Raw genomic sequence first — 19,260 nt, 5'->3', positions numbered from 1 at the left:
TGAAGACCCATGCAACGGCTCGGTAGAGTTTCATTCAGATATTCAACCACTTGGTGCCTCCAGTGAGGCGATGCCCCATCTTGTTGAAAAATGAAGTTGTCGCTCGTTCAGCCTCGGAAACAACCAGTTTTGTAACGTAGCAAGATACTGCTGACCGTTAACCGTGTTTCCATCCAAGAAGAATGGGCCATAAACAGGTGAGTGAGATATCACAAAACACACTTTCACTTTGGATGAATCTCGTACGTGTTGAGTGTGTGCATGTGGGTTCTGCAGGCCCCAAATTCGAAAATTGTGTTTGTTTACTTTCCCACTGATGTGGAAACTCGCTTCTTCACTGAACACGACAAGTTATGCGAAAGTGTTATCATTGTCCATAACATTCTGCAGCTTGTCAGAAAATACCACACGTTTGGATTTGTCGCCATGAAGTAGAGCCTGTAACAGTTGTAAATTGCGCGATTTCGGAACCAACCGGCGTCTCAAAACACGCCAAATTGTTGTTTTAGGTAGTTGTAACTCCCGACAGGCAGGCGAGATGGAAAGCGGTTTGAATTCGTGCTCCATTTTCGTCACAACCTGGCGGGCGTCCAGGACTCTTCACTTCACATACACATCATGTGTTTACAAACTGTCGATATCATCTGAGAATGTTTAATCCATTCGGAGGATCAGTTTGGTACCTCGACCTGGGACGTTTTTGAGCTGTAATCACGGAATTACGCCATGCAAACTCGAGAACAAAAAAATGATTTTTGTGTCGGAAGGTCAGGTTTTTTTGCATTTATGTGAGGTGTAGTTTTGTTTCAGACTGCTCAGACTGCATAAACATGTGCATTGCGTGTATGGTTGGCTATAAGACGAATTCAGTTACACTCAGAAGCGCATAAACTTTGCAACCCTTCCGCTCTAAATTCCATTTATTGCATTCAAATAATTATTCTGTTCCGAGACAAATGGAGTCTATTTTGTGCTGCACTTGCGAGGGCTAACTGTTGTCGGCACATAATTTACGATGTGATGTGTTTTACACTAGATCTCTCTGAATAAACGGCTGCATAAATTACACACAATTAAGACTATTTGATTGTATAATCCATTTAAAAGAGAGAAAGCTTAGCTTTCAAGTAGAACCAATGTCGTTTATAAATATTTTACGTAAACTAATATTTGACAGACATCCATTAGTGCAGCATACTGGGCAGAGACAGTACATAACAGATCATCCTCTCCACTACTACTTGATACATACATCAAAAAATGTTTTGCATCACCTATGTTCTGAGAGTTCCGGAACCTGTACAGAAAATTGGAATAGAGATCAATATAAGCATCATTTCCGCCCTTTTTATTGCTCATGTAAACCGCACATTGCATGTTGTACCATCATACAGCGAGACCTTCAGAGGTGGTGGCTCAGACTGCTGTACACACCGGTACCTCTAGTACCCAGTAGCAAGTCCTCCTGCATTGATGCATGCCTGTATTCGTCGTGTCATACAATCCACAAGTTCATCAAGGCACTGTTGGTCCAGATTGTCCCACTCCTGAACGGCGATTCGACGTAGATCCCTCAGAGTTGTTGGTGGCTCACGAAGTCCACAGCCCTTTTAAATCCATCCAAGGCATGTTCGATAGGGTTCATGTCTAGAGAACACGCTGGTCCCTGTAGTCGAGCGATATCGTTATCCTGAAGGAAGCCATTCACAAGATGTGCACGATGGGGGCTCGAATTGTCGTCCATGAAGACGAATGCCTCACCAATGTGCTGACCATATGGTTGCACTATCGGTTGGAGGATGGCATTCACGTGTCGCTCAGCCGTTACGGCGCCTTCCACGACCACCAGCGGCGTACGTTATGCCCACATATGCCACCCCAAAACAGCAGGGAACCTAAACCTTGCTGCACTCGCTGGACAGTTCGTCTAAGGCATTCAGCGTGAACGGGTTGCCCCCAAACACGTCTCCGACGGTGTTTTGCATCACCTATGTTCTGAGAGTTCATCGGTGAAGAGAACGTGATTCCAATCCTGAGCAGACCATTCGGCATTTTGTTGGGCCCATCTGTACCGCGCTGCATGGTATCGTGGTTGCAAAGATGGACCTCGCCATGGGCGTCGTGAGTGCCTATTACGCACAGTTTGAGTCGTAACACGATGTCCTGTGGCTGCACGAAAAGCATTATTCAACATGGTGGTGTTGCTGTCAGAGTTCCTCCGAGCCATAATCCGTAGGTAGCAGTCATCCACTGTAATAGTAGCTCTTGGGTGACCTGAGAGAGGCATGTTATCTACAGTTTCTGTCTCTCTGTATCTCCTCCATATCCGAACAACATCGCTTTGGTTCATTCCGAGACGCCTGGACATTTCCCTTGTTGAGAGCTCTTCCTGTCATAAAGTAACAATGCGGACGCGATTGAACATCGGTATCGATCGTCTAGGCATGGCTGACCTACAGGCAACACGAGCGGTGTACCTCCTTCCTGGTGGAATGACTGGAACTGATCGGCTGTCGGACCAACTCCGTCTAATAGGTGCTGCTCATGCGTGGTTGTTTACATCTTTGGGTGGGTTTAGTGACGTCTCTGAACAGTCAAAGGGACTGTGTCTGTGATATAACAAGCACAGTCAACGTCTACCTTCCGGAGATCTGGTAACCGGGGTGAGGCAAAACGTTTTTTGATGTGTGTATGTTCCACAACAAAGCGATGCTTCAGTGAAAGCAACATGAGACGAGATGCAGCACTAATAATAGAAATCAGTGTGTGAAACATTTAAAACTAGAAGACTAGCGACGGATTTTAAGGCGCATACTTCAACAGACTATAGCAAAGGAGACTTGTTGCGAAAAATTAGCGCCGTATGGCACAATGTGCTTTTACTTATTGTCAGACAAGTACTGGGATGGACAGAGAGTCAAGTGGAGAACCTGTTGGTGAGACTCGTTATAATGTAAAAGAGGAGAGGAACTGAGTGAATATAAAACAACGCTCTAACTCGTGCTGACTTGGAAAAGCGTTTAACACTGTGAAGTGGAAAAGCTTTGTTCTACACTTTGACGAACACCACTACAATAAAAAGTCAGATAATTTATTTGGACCTTGTGTTGAGAATAAAAGAGTGGTACTGAGGCAACTGGGCCAAAGTAAAGAAACACATGTGCCAACAATTTTTATCGAAACTGCTGTTCACGGAGTGTATCCAAAGGCCGATAGATGACATTAGTAATACTCATGGGAAACTTTATATCAATGGAGTGATCATAGATTAGCTTTGTTTCTTAGGATTGATCACAGTGCTCGCAGTCAATATTAGAAACAAAACGCGGATAGCATGAAAATGTGGTTAGGTCCATCGAGGCACTGGCTAGGAAGGTACAAAAATTTAATGCAGTTACGTGAAATAAAGATATGGTAGGAGACCATGGCTGTTATGTAAAATAAATTGTTGATGGCGTACAGGATCCACGCCAAAAATTGGTTTTAGGTTACTTTATTCAGAAAGTACCGTTGCAGGCTACGAATTTCTACAGTTCACTGTCTTTCAGCTTTCGTCAAAATAGATCAGTATATTACTTTGATTTGGTGTTGAGTTGCCTTTGGATAAACAACAACTGACAGTTAAAACGTGTAATAAAGGTGGTTGCGTTCCAGATCAGTGTTAGAACACAGCTTATGTGAAATTTCCATCTGGAGCATTTGTTTTTGTAGCATTTTTCAACTTTCACATTGGCAAAGATGTTTGTGTTCTCAACTTCACATATGTCAGTTTGCATAATGCGACATTGCATTTGGTACACATACACAACCAGAATTTCACAGTGAATCAGTATGCAGTTTAGACCCTTTGCCCACAAGAATCGTACTGTCAAGCGTACTTCAACTTTGGAGCACGTTTCCAGTCGCTGCGCCATTTTACGCCCACACTGTGGTACGCTTGTTATCCGTACCGCAGCTCGCAAGTAACCTGGAACGTGTACTCTCTTATGGCAATGCGACATTCTTGTTGCTTGACGATTTTAGCGTGAGTCGACACGTGTAACTTACTTTCTGTAGTCCCTACGTATTTATTATCCTTTACAGTATCATGGACTTTACATAATTTCTCCAGGAAGATGAAATTGTCAGTGACATTGTCTGCAGAAAACCACACAAACTTCCAGGGAGATTTGGAAAAAGTATGTAAAACCGTCACTGGGAATTTCGGCAAGAACGTAACACTTCGTGGCCGTACGTAATCGTACGTCACAAAGGAATGCGATGTCGTCGACGTGATTTGAATAGACTTTGTCCGTAGCACTTAAGCATACCTCTAAAATATCTCTGCGATCGTAATCTGCGTGCTGGTAATGGCATAATAATTGTGCTAAGAATTCGGGTGCCGAAGTTGCGTTATCAGCGGTCAACACATGTCACGCTGGTTACCGCGATCGTATGTTACTTACAGCAGTCGACAGATGGCACTGCTGCTTAGATTAGCGCGGCAGATATAAGAACGTCGCGTCTGGGGACGGTCTATTGCCGGTTGTCCTCTACACGAACAAGCTGGTTAACAACGATACAAGCAATGGGTAAGTCCATTCCGATACTCTTCTCAGTTGATCTCAGCTCTCTTGGTCTCCACTATCGAATTTATATTCTTACGGTGGAACTAGTGAATTGTTCGTTCTTCATAGGGCGACTTCTGTTACTCGTATCAGATTATTCATGATTTTTAAAAGTTATTAGAGGTAAACCTAGAACTAAGACTGGGATCCAAAACTATTGTCCAATCGGTGCTCGTCCTACAGAAACAGCCGAAGAGACAGTTGAGAGTGCAAGTCTTTCTGACAGATGTGCTCGCGAATGGAAGGAATCGGCATCCGAGACGGTCTCGCAAACACAGACTGGACGTGTCATGCGCATTTATCCTTCGCTCCAAAATGCAAGGTTGCCGATGATGTAATTTAAGTGACAACGTGAATACTAGAAAGAACGGGCGAGGAAGAAGGGGTATATATACTGTGAATAGTTCACTCAGTACCAATAAAGCAGTGGGAGGGAAAACGTATTAACAGCAATGCCATCTTCATTATCTACGCTTTGACATTCGCTGCCTGCTCCAGATTTTTCTCTCCACGCAATTCAGCCTTCGGCCATATTCATTCGTGCTGGTGGTGAATATCTTCTAATGTCGTCTCTCCACCTATTAGGCTGTCGTCTCGATCTTGGAATCTCGCAGAGAACTTTCATGGTCGTTGCGTCATTCACAAGCCTGGTAACACGTCCTTCCCACCTCCACCTCATTTTCAGTTCGATCATTATTACACTTTCCACTTCAGTTTGTTCTCTGATCAATTTGCTTGCCTCACCCCCCAGTAATTGCCAACGTATTTCTTTACAATTTTTTAGTGTTTCGTGTCGTTCCTCAGTTGCTTTTGTATTCCTGGGGATGCGGTCCATCCATACAACTAAATGTAAGGCTTCTTGCGTTACGTTGTGACACGCGCATTTCACTACTTCCTGCTCATGAAACATCGCCACTGGCAATTTTGTGATCTAATTATTTCATATGTATCGTTTTGGAGTTGTGCTCAATTGGCTTGTGTACACCACCATGCCCGCATTTTAACTGAACGCTTCACTTTCACTGCATGTAAAGTAAATACACACTGTCAATACACGGCGAAAGTAAAGCGTTCAACTGAAATGTCTTCAAAAACGCCGAAAATCTGGCATCCTGGTGCACGCAGGCCAACTATGAACAACTCCAGAATTATTCAAATGGAAAAATATCACAAAATCGCCACTGAAGATGCATCAGAAAAAGAAAGAAGCGAAACGCGTATGGTACAACGCAATAAACCAATAATTTATTTGAGCAGATGGTCCATACCTCCAGTCTTTTCGTCACCTGTCGAGAAACGGTGTTGTATAACCGTCTCCTCATTAGTTATTGACACTGACAATGAATTTCCCTTGTCGCATAATCGTCTGCTTAGCTTTAAAGACTCTGCGTTACCAAGAGCACTGAAGGCCAGCTACGTTTTTCAGTATTTTTCTTCCACTCCTCTAAATACAAAAAAAAACGCTTCAACAGTTTCTCTGATTTCATTGTTAATTTGCACAGTTTTTCTGTTCATATTCGTTGATTGTACAATACTTTAGCTCTGCTATAACTGATTTTAAAGCATACTTACATACTTTCAGTGTTAACTTGCGCTATTGGGTGTTCGAGTTCATGTATACTAGAAACACATTGTATAATGGCATCAGTAAATTACTGATGTATTAGTATTGCTTCATTAATATGCATTACTTTTTCTTTCTCCTAGTTCAGGAATCTGAAAACTACTTCTGCTTGTGCTATGGATAGTACTGATGTTAGATACTCTCATTGTCTGATTTCTTTTTCACTGTCATGGTAAATTCTAATGGAACCTCTAGTATTAATATGGATATTGTTGAAAATATTAAAATAATGGAAATCACTGCGTTTTTTTTTCTAGAGGGCCGTTCAGGTTCTAAATAAGTTTCAACAGCGTCTGTATTAATCTGCGCAAACAGGGGCAGTGTAAATATATGAAAATGTAATCCAATTAGTGAAGGAATTTTAGTGAAGTAGAAATGGATAGGTACACAAAATTCTGCAGGATAGGCGCCGGTTGAACGCTGTATCAAAGTAGTTTAAAGACTAAAGTCTAGAAAAAACTCCCTTATTAATTTGGTCGCTGCAGTACGCATGAAGAAGATGTACACTAGGGCGCAATAAACGAGAGGGACTCAAAGTGTACTGTAAGTGGTTGTGTGGTTCACTATAACAGTTGTTGATGGACTATAATACGATTTGCGGATAACCACTAAAATTGAAATTTATGCACAGAGTTCACCGACAGTGCACTGAGTCCTCCATCATCTACCGTTGCACATATCTGTTGCAGTCGAAATACACGATTGGTTGTTTGGGGAAGGAGACCAGACAGCGCGGTCATCGGTCTCATCGGATTAGGGAAGGATGGGGAAGGAAGTCGGCCGTGCCCTTTCAGAGGAACCATCCCGGCATTTGCCTGGAGTGATTTAGGGAAATCACGGAAAACCTAAATCAGGATGGCCGGACGCGGGATTGAACCGTCGTCCTCCCGAATGCGAGTCCAGTGTCTAACCACTGCGCCACCCCGCTCGGTTCGAAATACACGACAGCCGACCAAAGAGTGACTTTTTAGTATCCCTGGACGAGATACTTTCAGTGTTCAAGGGATATATTAAATGAAATGGAAATATTCTACACTAAGTTTCAACACCTTCAGGAGGTAACATGAATACATGCAACAGCCGGCCATTGCGACCGAGCGGTTCTAGGCGCTTCAGTAAGGAACGGCGCTGCTGCCACCGTCGCAAGTTCGAATCCTGCCTCGGGCATGGTTGTGCGTGATGTCCTTAGTTTAGTTAGGTTTAAGTAGTTCTAAGTCTAGCGGACTGATGACCTCAGATGTTAAGTCCCATAGTGCTTACAAGGGAACCTCCCCATCGCACCCCACTCAGATTTAGTTATAAGTTGGCACAGTGGATAGGCCTTGAAAAACTGAACACAGATCAATTGAGAAAACAGGTAGAAGTTGTGTGGAACTATGAAAAAAATAAGCAAAATATACAAACTGAGTAGTCTATGCGAAAGATAGGCAACATAAGGAAAGAGTGAGTTCAGGAGCGTCGTGGTCCCGTGGTTAAAGTGAGCAGCTGCGGAAAGAGAGGTGCATGGTTCAAGTCTTCCCTCGCCTGAAGATTTTAATTTTTTATTTTCAGAGTATTATCAAAGTTCAGGCATTCACACATGATCAACTTCGCTCTCCAAAATTCCAGGACATGTTCAGGTTTGCTTGGACATATGCAGGATTTGACGATCTACACACGGAAAAATTTGAAAACGTTAAAAACATATCTTTTCACAGAGCACAGGGAAAACTGTCCGACTGTGAAACTGTTGCATTCATTTGTTGCAGTTTATGTGTCAAACTCTTATGTTTTCATCACTTTTTTGGGAGTGATTATCACATCCACAAGAAAACCCAAATAGGGCAAGGTAGAAGAATCTTTTTACCCATTCGCCAAGTGTACAAGTTAGGTGGGTCGACAACATATTCCTGTCATGTGACGCACATGCCGTCACCAGTGTCGTATAGAATATATCAGACGTGTTTTCCTGTGGAGGAATCGGTTGACCTATGACCTTGCAATCAAATGTTTTCGGTTCCCATTGGAGAGGCACGTCCTTTCGCCTACTAATCGCACGGTTTTGCCGTGCAGCCGAAAAACGCAGACACTAAACTTATTACAGTGAACAGAGACGTCAACGAATGAACGGACAGATCATAACTTTGCGAAAATAAAGAAATTAAAACTCTTTAGGCGAGGGTAGACTTGAACCAAGGACCTCTCGTTCCGCAGCTGCTCACGCTAACCGCGGGACCACGACGTTCCTGAGTGCACGTTGTCCTGGATATTACCTATGTTGCACATGGACTACTCAGTTTGTATATTTTGTTTATTTTTTTCACAGTTCCACACAACTTCTTCCATTTTTCTCGATTGATCTGTGTTCAGTTTTTCAAGGCCTACCCACTGTGCCAACTTATAACTAAATCTGAAGGGGGTGCGATGGGGAGGTTCCCTTGTTAGAGCCATTTGAACCAATACATGCAACACTCTTCTTAGCTGCATTCATATACGTTGCGGTATTGGTGCTGGATTTATTTTGGGCGACGATTATGTATAAAGGACTCATCCTGGTGCTAAGGAAACCAGTTTGTCGACAGGTAAACAACAGCACTCTGTTCCTTCACCAGAGCAGCTGTTGGACAGCTTTTGGCGTCTGCTGAAAAAGCGGATTCGTAATGGCAGTTCTCATGCTCGAACAATGAAGTAATTGCGCAGGGCGATCAAAAAATAACAGGCGTTTCAGACGCAAGAAACGATTGTTCCCTTTCACGAGACTGCAACGAGTCATACGGCGAAAAAACACCGCTTGCTTCAGAGTTTACGACAGTTGGCCTACAGTAGTTTTTCCCTTTTGGCTATCGTATTTCAAATATTTGTGTAGATGCACCATGTACTAATAAGTCTTCCACTAGCTTAATTTTCAGATTACATTCTCTGTCATTGGCAAACAATATTTACACAGACAGGGTTGTACTATTGAAAATTTCGCATTGTGGTTGTACAAGATTTTACTCTAATGGCGTGATGATGTACGGGAACCCTCGTTAGGATTCAGACCTTCATACCAGGTGGAAATCGCGTCCTGAATGAGGTCGACATCTACGGCTTCTTGACTTTACAGAAATCAGTTTCCGAACACATCTTCTGCGTTTATCACATTTTCCCGTTTGTTTCCCTCTTCAGCGTCAGCAAATCACGAAACCTGAAGTATGTGGATCAAAATACGGGTGGTGGAAATAATTTTCATTCCTGTAATGTACTTAAGTGTTGCAGTCGTGCTAGCTTCTGATCGCTCGAACGGGCACCATATTCATAATATAAATGTCATATATTTTACGTACTCACTTTTGTTTGACTGCTTTGCATAGCTTGCTTCCTAGACAGAGAGACGAGCCAGAGTGTAGTTTCAAGAAGATTCTCCACGCTCGCTTAGAAAAATGACTGGCCGGCTGTCAATCTCCGCCTCAGAAAATACGATTTACAAAGTTAAAATACGATAAAAGAGAAAAAAAATTTACACGATTCACAGATGACGCACACTACTTCCCTCCCTTAAGTTGACTGAAAATTGAGGTTTCAGAGGGGCCACGAACTTAAAATAAATTTCTCAAAACATGAAAACGGAGGACTCCATACGACTGGATAAACGCTAGGAAAGAGAGAGATACGTCCTCGCTTTTTATGGAATGGTAGCAGAGACGATAACCAACAGATCATAAGAAGATTATCGTCCTATCTATTTTTGAGTATAGTTTTCTCGTGGGGGACACTTACCAGGTAGGATCAGTGGAAGAAATAGAGAAGATTCAAAGACATGATGTACATTGAAAGTCTCTTCGGGTTTGCTGCCAGATCCTAAAATAAACTCGATTCGACCTTTCGGCGATCCAACTGATGGCCATCTTCAGGAGAATGCTGCAATGTTCGGCACGCATTCCTCTGATCACTGCGAGGGCGTGACAGAAACGCTCAAAAACTATCCGTAGAAGGACGTTATAGGAAAACGTTTACAGTCTTACAAAGGCTTACTATTAAAATAAGCGAAGAAAAGTCTTACTTCCACCCTGATGCTTCACACACAAAGCCCTGAGGGGAGAAATTCAGGCATGCACAGAGATCTACAGGCAGTTATTCTTCCTGGGGGACGTGACCGGCAGTGGATTAGGCAGGGGTTAAAATTGTACCGGAACACCATGAGATTTTGGCCGCACACTGTTGACTGATTTGTGGCGTACTGACGCAAACGTAGGAACTAAGATCTGGAGTTAATCATCTCTCCTCCTATTTATGTGAAACATTTCAAATAACACGGTAGTGTTATCTGAACTTACCAGCTGTGAAATTACCTACGATGCCTTACTAAATATATAAATGTCCTTTTTAGGTTTCCGATCCTCAGTGGACAGAAACGGAAGCCTTGTAGCATCACATTGTTCTCCTCCTGTCTGGCCTGTTAAGACCCCTTTCTTCTGAGGAACGGGCGGAGGCATCAGTTCAAATTTATGTCAGATACTATCGTCTACGAGGTCTCTCAGTGGTGTAAAATGTTTAAACTTCTAAGTTAATGCGTTCAAAACATACGGCCATTTACGTCGTGTATTCTGATGTTCGCAAACTCGTTTGTAAAAACCTAGGGTACTTCCCGTTGACCAAGGATCATGAAATTTGGCAAGAAGCAAAGTTTCACAGTACAAATAAAAGAAAAAAATCCGAAAATTGTTAATCTGTAATTATATCATATAAAAATATATTTTTCCTTATTTTTTGTCCGTCCACCTGTATGTCTATCTGTCTGTTGAGATCCCTTTCTCTCTGGAACAGGTAGAGATATCAGGTTGAAATTTATGTCGAATACTAAGATATATGGTGCCTTGGTGGTTTGAAAAAAAAATGAGCTTCTTAATCAATGCAGTCATAAAATACGGCCGTTTATGTCACATATTTTGATTTTCGCAAAACGACTAAGCGAAAGCTATAGATGAAATATCTATATACGTAATTAAGTTTGTAAGGAACGCTCAGAGCACAAGTCCTATTCAGGCTTGTCCTGTTTTCTATTCGAAAGGACGAGTTAATGGCTAAGGTATATTCCTTTAATTGATAAAATAGTACATTTATGCCAACAGTCTGCGTTGAGGAAAAATGTGTGCACCATGATTGCTGCCGCAGGGTGCCTATGATGCTGAAGCCATTGGTTGTACAATACACGATCATAACGGAGTATCTTTTAAGCATGCGACTGGCTCAGTGAATTTGTGATTACTAGAACCCAGTAGGTTATACAGGTCCGGCAAGCATTCGACGGTATCGAAAGCTACATCGGGTGTACTCCAAGGGAACGTAACACGTTAGTAATGCTCTAATACATATAAAATATAATTCAGGTAGGGTGTTTAGCATTACCAGATTGTTTGCTTAAGAAGCTGGTCTCTACATAACACTATTATCTTTGAATGATCGTAAGCAAGGGGTATACTGAAACAAAAATTCCACTTCTAGTAATGAAGGTGATTGCAACATTCATGTAGGCCCTATCACAGAAAAGAGGCAACGACATGCGCACGTAAGGTGAAGGCTTTCCAGCACAGTTACTTGAATTTCTCATAGTGCTCTGCCATGCATCGTTATCACACAGAATTTACTTTATGTGGGTATAATAGTGCACTGTAATCCTCGCCCATCACACGAATAAACTGCACTGGCGATCTGCTTTTTGCCTCCGCACACTAGGAACAAAGCAGAATACGTTAAAATTACACTAACAAATAGTTTGCTGTTTGAATTTGTAATGGTTGCGAATAGAGGCCTAGTGGAATCTACTTGGAAATCAGTACGTGATATATCGAGTTAACAGAGGGCTACTCCGAAAAGTCGGAATATATGTAGCGGACACAAGTTCTGTTGAGGTTGACATTTCCAGCCGAGGCTTTTGCATAGCGGAATACTGGTAATAAAGGACGGCTGTATTGCTGTGGGAAGTCAAGATTAATAGTTTTCTTGGCGCGTTCTGACGCAGCTCATGTCTTCTATCTAAATGTGACTGTGGCCCTCTATGAGCATAGTAGAAGGTCTCAACCTTTGACAATATTGTGAAGTTTCTGCTCCTTCAGCTTTTGTTTCAGTGTTTTTACTTCTATGAATAAGGAGTGCTCAATCGAAAATGTATTTTCTTCTGTATACAGGGTGTTACAAAAAGGTACGGCCAAACTTTCAGGAAACATTCCTCACACACAAATAAAGAAAAGGTGTTATGTGGACATGTGTCCGGAAACGCTTAATTTCCATGTTATAGCTCATTTTAGTTTCGTCAGTATGTACTGTACTTCCTTGATTCACCGCCATGATTTCATACGGGATACTCTACCTGTGCTGCTAGAACATGTACCTTTACAAGTACGACACAACGTGTGGTTCATGCACGATGGAGCTCCTGCACATTTCAGTCGAAGTGTTCGTACGCTTCTCAACAACAGATTCGGTGACCGATGGATTGGTAGAGGCGGACCAATTCCATGGCCTCCACGCTCTCCTGACCTCAACCCTCTTGACTTTCATTTATGGGGGCATTTGAAAGCTCTTGTCTACGCAACCCCGGTACCAAATGTAGAGACTCTTCGTGCTCGTATTGTGGACGGCTGTGATACAATACGCCATTCTCCAGGGCTGCATCAGCGCATCAGGGATTCCATGCGACGGAGGGTGGATGCATGTATCCTCGCTAACGGAGGACATTTTGAACATTTCCTGTAACAAAGTGTTTGAAGTCACGCTGGTACGTTCTGTTGCTGTGTGTTTCCATTCCACGATTAATGTGATTCGAAGAGAAGTAATAAAATGAGCTGTAACATGGAAAGTAAGCGTTTCCGAACACATGTCCACATAACATATTTTCTTTCTTTTTGTGTGAGGAATGTTTCCTGAAAGTTTGGCCGTACCTTTTTCTAACACCCTGTATTAGGTTTATCCGTAGAGAAAAGAAATTCATTTCGTATCACTTAGTTGTATTCGGAAGCAGCTAAATAATTAACAGTTTTATCATCTTTAGAATTTACCCACCGATCACAGTGATGTATTTATCGTTTAATAGCGCAATGTCCAGCTGCAGCTGGAACACACTGGACGCCTTTTCTCGGCACTGCATCCCTCACATACGACATCATTCCTTGATATAAATGTTGACTCTTTGTTATTTGCTGACGTACTTAAGGATATCAACATATTTGCAGTCGGAAACCGCGACTTTGTTTGAATGCTGAGTTACATTTTTCGCGCTAAATTTGACGATTATCTTGTAGTTCTATCACACACGTATATCAAAGCAATAATAGTTGCAAAATTATGACACGACTTATCTACAGTAGAATGGAAAATCTCTTAGAAGCCGATCTACGGGAAGATCAGTTTGCGTTCCGAAGAAACGTGGGAACACGCGAGACAATACTGGCCCTACGACTCTTCTTATAAAATAGCCCGTAAAAGGCAAACCAATGTTTACAGTATTTGAAAATTTAGGGATAGATTTTAACGATGTTGACTAGACAACGCTCTTTGAAATTTTGAGGATAAGAGGGAAAAATATGAGGAACGATAAGTTATCTACAACTTGTATAGAAACCAGACTGAAGTTTGTGTCGAAGGGTATGAAAGGGAAGCAGTAGCTGAGAGGAGAGTGAGAAAAGTTGGTAGCCTCTCCCTCATATCGTTCAGGTTGTACATTAAGCCATCACTGCAGGAAAGGAAACCAATGACATATTTGGAAAGAGAGGTATACTTAAGGGAGAAGAAATAAGAACCATTAGGTTTGCCGATGACAATGTAATTCTGCTAGTGACGGCAAAGGACATGGATGAGCAGTTGAGTAGAACAGACAGTGTCTTGAAAGAAAATTGTGTGATGAACATCAAGTAAAGTACAACGAGAGTATGTAATTTAGTTAAATTAAATTAGGCGAACCTGAAGGAATTAAATTTGGAAATGAGATACTAAATGTGGTAGATAAGTTTTCTGTTTGGGCTGAAAAATAACTATGACCACAGCAGAGTCGACATAAAATACAGACTGTCAGTAACAAGGAAAGCCTTATTCAAAATAATAAATTGGTAGCATCGAATAAAAATAAAAAGATTAAAAAGTCTTTTTGAAGATATTGGACTGAAGTGCGATGGTAGAGGGATTCCATTATCAGAACAAGAACTGTAAGCAAGGCGCTTTTACCGCTTCCTTTAGTAGTGCTACGGACTGTGTAGGCCCAAGTTGTTGGCTTGGCGTTTGTTTTAAACGTACGTGTGGTTTCCAGTTTTGATTTCACCTGAAAAGGATGCTTTTGTGTGTCTCGTTGTGTGTGTTGCCTAACAGATGCAAAAATCATGAATAATGTTGCGATGGTAGAGGGATTCCATTATCAGAACAAGAACTGTAAGCAAGGCGCTTTTAGCGCTTCCTTTAGTAGTGCTATCAGATCTTCACTGTCATAGAGAGTGTCACACGTGCTTCTTGAAGAAAAGCTGCGTTTAATCACGACTCAGATTTCAGAATAAGATGTGAAATTCCAGTTCTATAATTACGGTTTTCGCACGGGGACAGAGCTAGAGTGCGAATGAGAGACAGTAAATTTCGTCTCAAACATTCAAGGTTTACGTCACTGATCTTGTTGATCCCAAAGTTAGGCACCTGGAGACAAAGAATGTGTCATAGCTCCCCATCTACAACGTGTTTCTGAATACCATTCCACATTTTCACACTTTTAAATCTTGTTACGAAGGCCTAGTCGTTAACACTTATCACTATTAAAGTACAGTATCCATACCAGAGGTACAAACAGGTAAAATGTACTTCCGTTTTCTGTAATGACTATGGAATCTACATTTTAGATTCCTATGTGTATGTATGTATTTAACAAGGTGAAGAGCATTTCGTAACACTATCAGAGATTTTTCTGCCCTTTTTCCATTCGTGTCTTAAGTGAGGAAAAATATCTGATCACGTGATAAGGACTCAAACGCTGGGGCAGTACTCTAGAATTGATGGCACTAGTGTCTTGTATTCGATTTTCCTTACACGTACTCTGACATTCCCAGAAGTATACCAACAAATCTAAATCTTTCAGGCACCTGTGCTACTACCATTTTTCATGTTCGTTCAATTTCATATCACATTTTACTGTTACCCCAAAATATGTAAATGATGTGACGCATCTCTAAAGTGCATCATCATTATTGTAAACAGATCTTGTCTGGTCATTTCTCTTTTTATGAGCTAAAAGACTTACAGAAAGTCACTACAAGAAGTAATTATTATATTTGCAAAAAACTAAACATCATGTAGGCCTGTCTGGTGCAAGCGAGTTGATTTGATGCCATTTCTCAACGCTAAGTAACAATCGAAACATTCTACAGTAACATATGGCGTTCTACACTCCTCGTCACTGTTGATCTGCTATTACGGTAATGTCTATGACTGGACATTGTCACCACAAAACTTTTAGTTCACAAATTTAAGAATAACCTTGGTTGCAAGGAATCATTCCCGCTCTGCTGCCCAGTGTCCGTCTGCGTGCATATTGAGAACCCAGTTACATTCCTGATGCAGCCAAGTATTATTTACCTTTGTGAGACAAGTGGAACAGACAATTTCAGTCTTATAACGGCAGCTAAGGTCTAAGTAAAGGGAAGTACCACCTACGTTTGGCTAAGTTCGAGTTAACGCTGGGAGATGGACACAATAGCGACTTGCTCCTTGATACAGACTTCCACAAGCGCCTTATGAAGAGTATAACACAGTAAATGATTGAATACAAGTGACCACCCGGTACTGACCATTGAGTTTCGTTAATTTTCCATCCAGCAGGCGCTAAAAAGTAGAATAGGCTGTTTTAGTTGTTAGTTTCTGTAGCATGAAAACAGAACATTTCGGGACATTAATTCCTATATAAAATACTGTCTAGTCAATTTCTAAAATCCATCAAAACTTTTAATGTGAATTTGGATATACTAATTATGTTCTTACAAGGAGTATGAGACAGTTCTTTGAATTACGTTATACTAGTCAAGAACTGTGCATTTGCATTAGGCTACTATGATTTCTTCTTGAAGGGAGAGACAGTATTATGTTGAACAATTAAAACCTGAAATTCAGTTCGTAAACTAGATGTCGTAGAGATCTAACTCCATGATGGTAGTCAAGAGACAAAAGATATGAACATGGTTTGCACAAAACGAAAAGTGTCATTCATTAAGTGTAATAGATAATGCTTATATAGCTGTATAAATGCACGGAGCTAGCCTCACAAATGTTCTAACAAATTTTAATTACTTTTTCAGGGCGGCCAAGAAGAATTTTGAGTTTGCTCCTGGTAAGTCTGATAGCCCAGGCGAGAGGAATGCCTCGGGCAGAAGACGATTCGGGATGTCTGCCACAAAGTGACCCCAACTACAAAATAAACGTGCCACACCCAACAGACTGCACCAAGTACTATTCCTGCGCAAATGGGCATGGAGTACTGATGCCGTGCCCGAGTGGCACAGAGTTCAACCCAACCCTGATGATATGTGACTGGCCAGACCAAGCAGGCTGCGCAGCTCATCAGCCTCCAACAACAACAACAACTACTACTACTACAACTGAGTTGCCAACCCACACTCCTTCAGTGCAACCAACAACTACCACAACATCAACAACTGAGTTGCCAACCCAAACTCCTTCAGTGCAACCAACAGAAGAACCAACTAATCCTCCTACTCAGCCACCAACGAACCCTCCTACACAAGAACCAACTGATACTCCCACAGAGCCAACAACAGAGGAGCCAATAGAAGACCCCACAGAAGAACCAACAGAGGAGCCAATAGATGATCCCACAGAAGAACCAACAGAGGAGCCCATAGAAGACCCCACAGAAGAACCAACACAGGCACCAATAGAAGACCCCACAGAAGAACCAACAGAGGAGCCAATAGAAGACCCCACAGAAGAACCAACAGAGGAGCCAGTAGAAGATCCAACAGAAGAACCAACACAGGAGCCAATAGAAGACCCCACAGAAGAACCAACAGAGGAGCCAGTAGAAGATCCAACAGAAGAACCAACAGAGGAGCCAATAGATGATCCCACAGAAGAACCAACAGAAGAGCCAATAGAAGATCCCACAGATGAACCAACTGAGGAACCTATAGAAGATCCTACAGAAGAACCAACAGACAAACCAATAGAAGATCCTACAGAGGAACCAACTGAGGAGCCAGATGAAGATCCCACAGAAGAGCCAACAGATGTTCCCACAGAGCCACCAACAGAAGAGCCAACAGATGTTCCCACAGAGCCACCAACAGAAGAGCCAATTGAAGATCCCACAGAACAGCCAACAGAATCTCCCACAGAAGCACCAACAGAAGAACCAACTGATGCTCCTACAGAAGTTCCAACAGAAGAACCAACAGGAGAGCCAACAGAAGCACCAACAGAAGAGCCAACAGAAGAACCCACAGACTCACCAACAGAAGAACCAGTAGAAGAGCCCACAGAAGCACCAACAGAAGAGCCAACTGATGCAACAACAGAAGCTCCAACAGAGGAGCCAACAGAAGAACCACAAGATCCAACAGAAGCTCCTACAGTAGTGCCAACACAAGAACCAACAGATATTCCCACAGAAGAACCATCTGAGGCTCCTACAGACGTACCAACAGAAAAACCTACAAATGCTCCCACTGAGATGCCAACAGAAGAACCCACAGAAGAACCTACACGTACTCCAGCTACCAACCCACCCACAGAAGCCCCAACAACAAGGCCAACTATAACTGAAATTCCTTCTACCGCCACTCCTTCAGATGTGCCAACAGTAGCTCCCACAAATCCACCTACTACTACTACTACTACTACTACAACTACTACAATAAAGCCAACTAATGTACCAACTGATGCTCCACCAACCATTGTCAGTCCAACATCTGCACCAACAGTAACAACAACGAGTGAACTGCCTCAAAGTACGACTCCCAGCTTACCACCTACTACCACCACTACAACCACTACTACAACCACCTTGAGACCACATATACCAACCAGTTCTACGACGACCACAAGTACAACGACCACTACCACGATTCGCACCCCTACCAGACCTAAACCATCTTTGGGTTTCTCGTTCTGGCCCCCAACGCCACGTCCTTTCTGGCGTAGGTGGTGGCGAAACTCGCCATCAATAAGTTCTGGCTCTCACGCCAGGAGGCATTGGCTGTGGTAGGCGTCGGCATGGCGACTGTGTGCAGATTGTAACTGACACTCAGCGTATTTCACTCTTTGTCGTGACTTGCCCTATGTAACTACGTACCTCTGATCAAGGATCTTTAACTATGTATTCCTGTATTTTTTTAGCTATAAGATGCAACTTTGAAAAATTTTGTAGTGCTATATGCTTGTCATTCCACAATTCTGCGAAGAAATAATTAATAACAGATTAAAGCATTTTCCTCTTCAAAAGATCTTTTATTGTGTATTCCGTTAGTTTTTAGCTATAAGATGCCACCTTGACAAATTTTATAGTGCCATATATTTATCATTCCACAGTAATGCGAAAGAATTTGTGTTGTTTGTGATGAATAATATAGCAAAGCGTTTTCCTCTACGAAAGATCTTTTATTGTGTACCCCTGTATTTTATAACTGTAAGATAAAATCTCGAAAAATATTTTGTGCTGTATTTTTGTCTTTCCTTGATATTGCTAATAAATATGTATTGTCTCCCGTGAATAATTCACTGATGGATTTTTCTTTCTGGTAAAGCCTGCTGTTGTAATGAGTTAAATATACAGTATTGACACATCTAAATCAAGTTTTTGACATAAACTGCTCCATCTCGTCTTCTCGCTAATAGAGGAGCACAATGTTCAGCCATCAGTTTAGTCCCGAGCATTCAGCGACAGAAGTTTAGAATTGCTCTCCCTAACTTGACCCATGCAACTGACAAATTTCAGAATAAAATTCAGTCGTCAGTTCCAAATATTTTTATTTCACTTTACCTGTCCGACAAATTAATTTACCACCTTCAGAAGCCTACAAACTTAGG

General features: G+C 42.0%; 1 protein-coding gene across 1 annotated transcript; it reads left to right on the top strand.

Annotated features, from left to right (window-relative positions):
- The first annotated feature begins 4,533 nt into the window (after positions 1 to 4,533).
- Positions 4,534 to 18,912, top strand: LOC126100430 (cell surface glycoprotein 1-like). The gene is made up of 2 exons (XM_049911035.1): positions 4,534 to 4,571; positions 16,515 to 18,912. Exons 1-2 carry the CDS (start codon positions 4,568 to 4,570, stop codon positions 18,437 to 18,439), a joined length of 1,929 nt encoding a protein of 642 aa, XP_049766992.1. The 5' UTR covers positions 4,534 to 4,567; the 3' UTR covers positions 18,440 to 18,912.
- Positions 18,913 to 19,260: the final 348 nt, after the last annotated feature.

This window comes from Schistocerca cancellata, chromosome 9 (genome assembly GCF_023864275.1).
Source record: "Schistocerca cancellata isolate TAMUIC-IGC-003103 chromosome 9, iqSchCanc2.1, whole genome shotgun sequence".
Lineage (NCBI taxonomy): Eukaryota > Metazoa > Arthropoda > Insecta > Orthoptera > Acrididae > Schistocerca > Schistocerca cancellata.
Note: the sequence above shows the minus strand (reverse complement) of the source record. Positions and strands in the feature narration are given on the sequence as shown.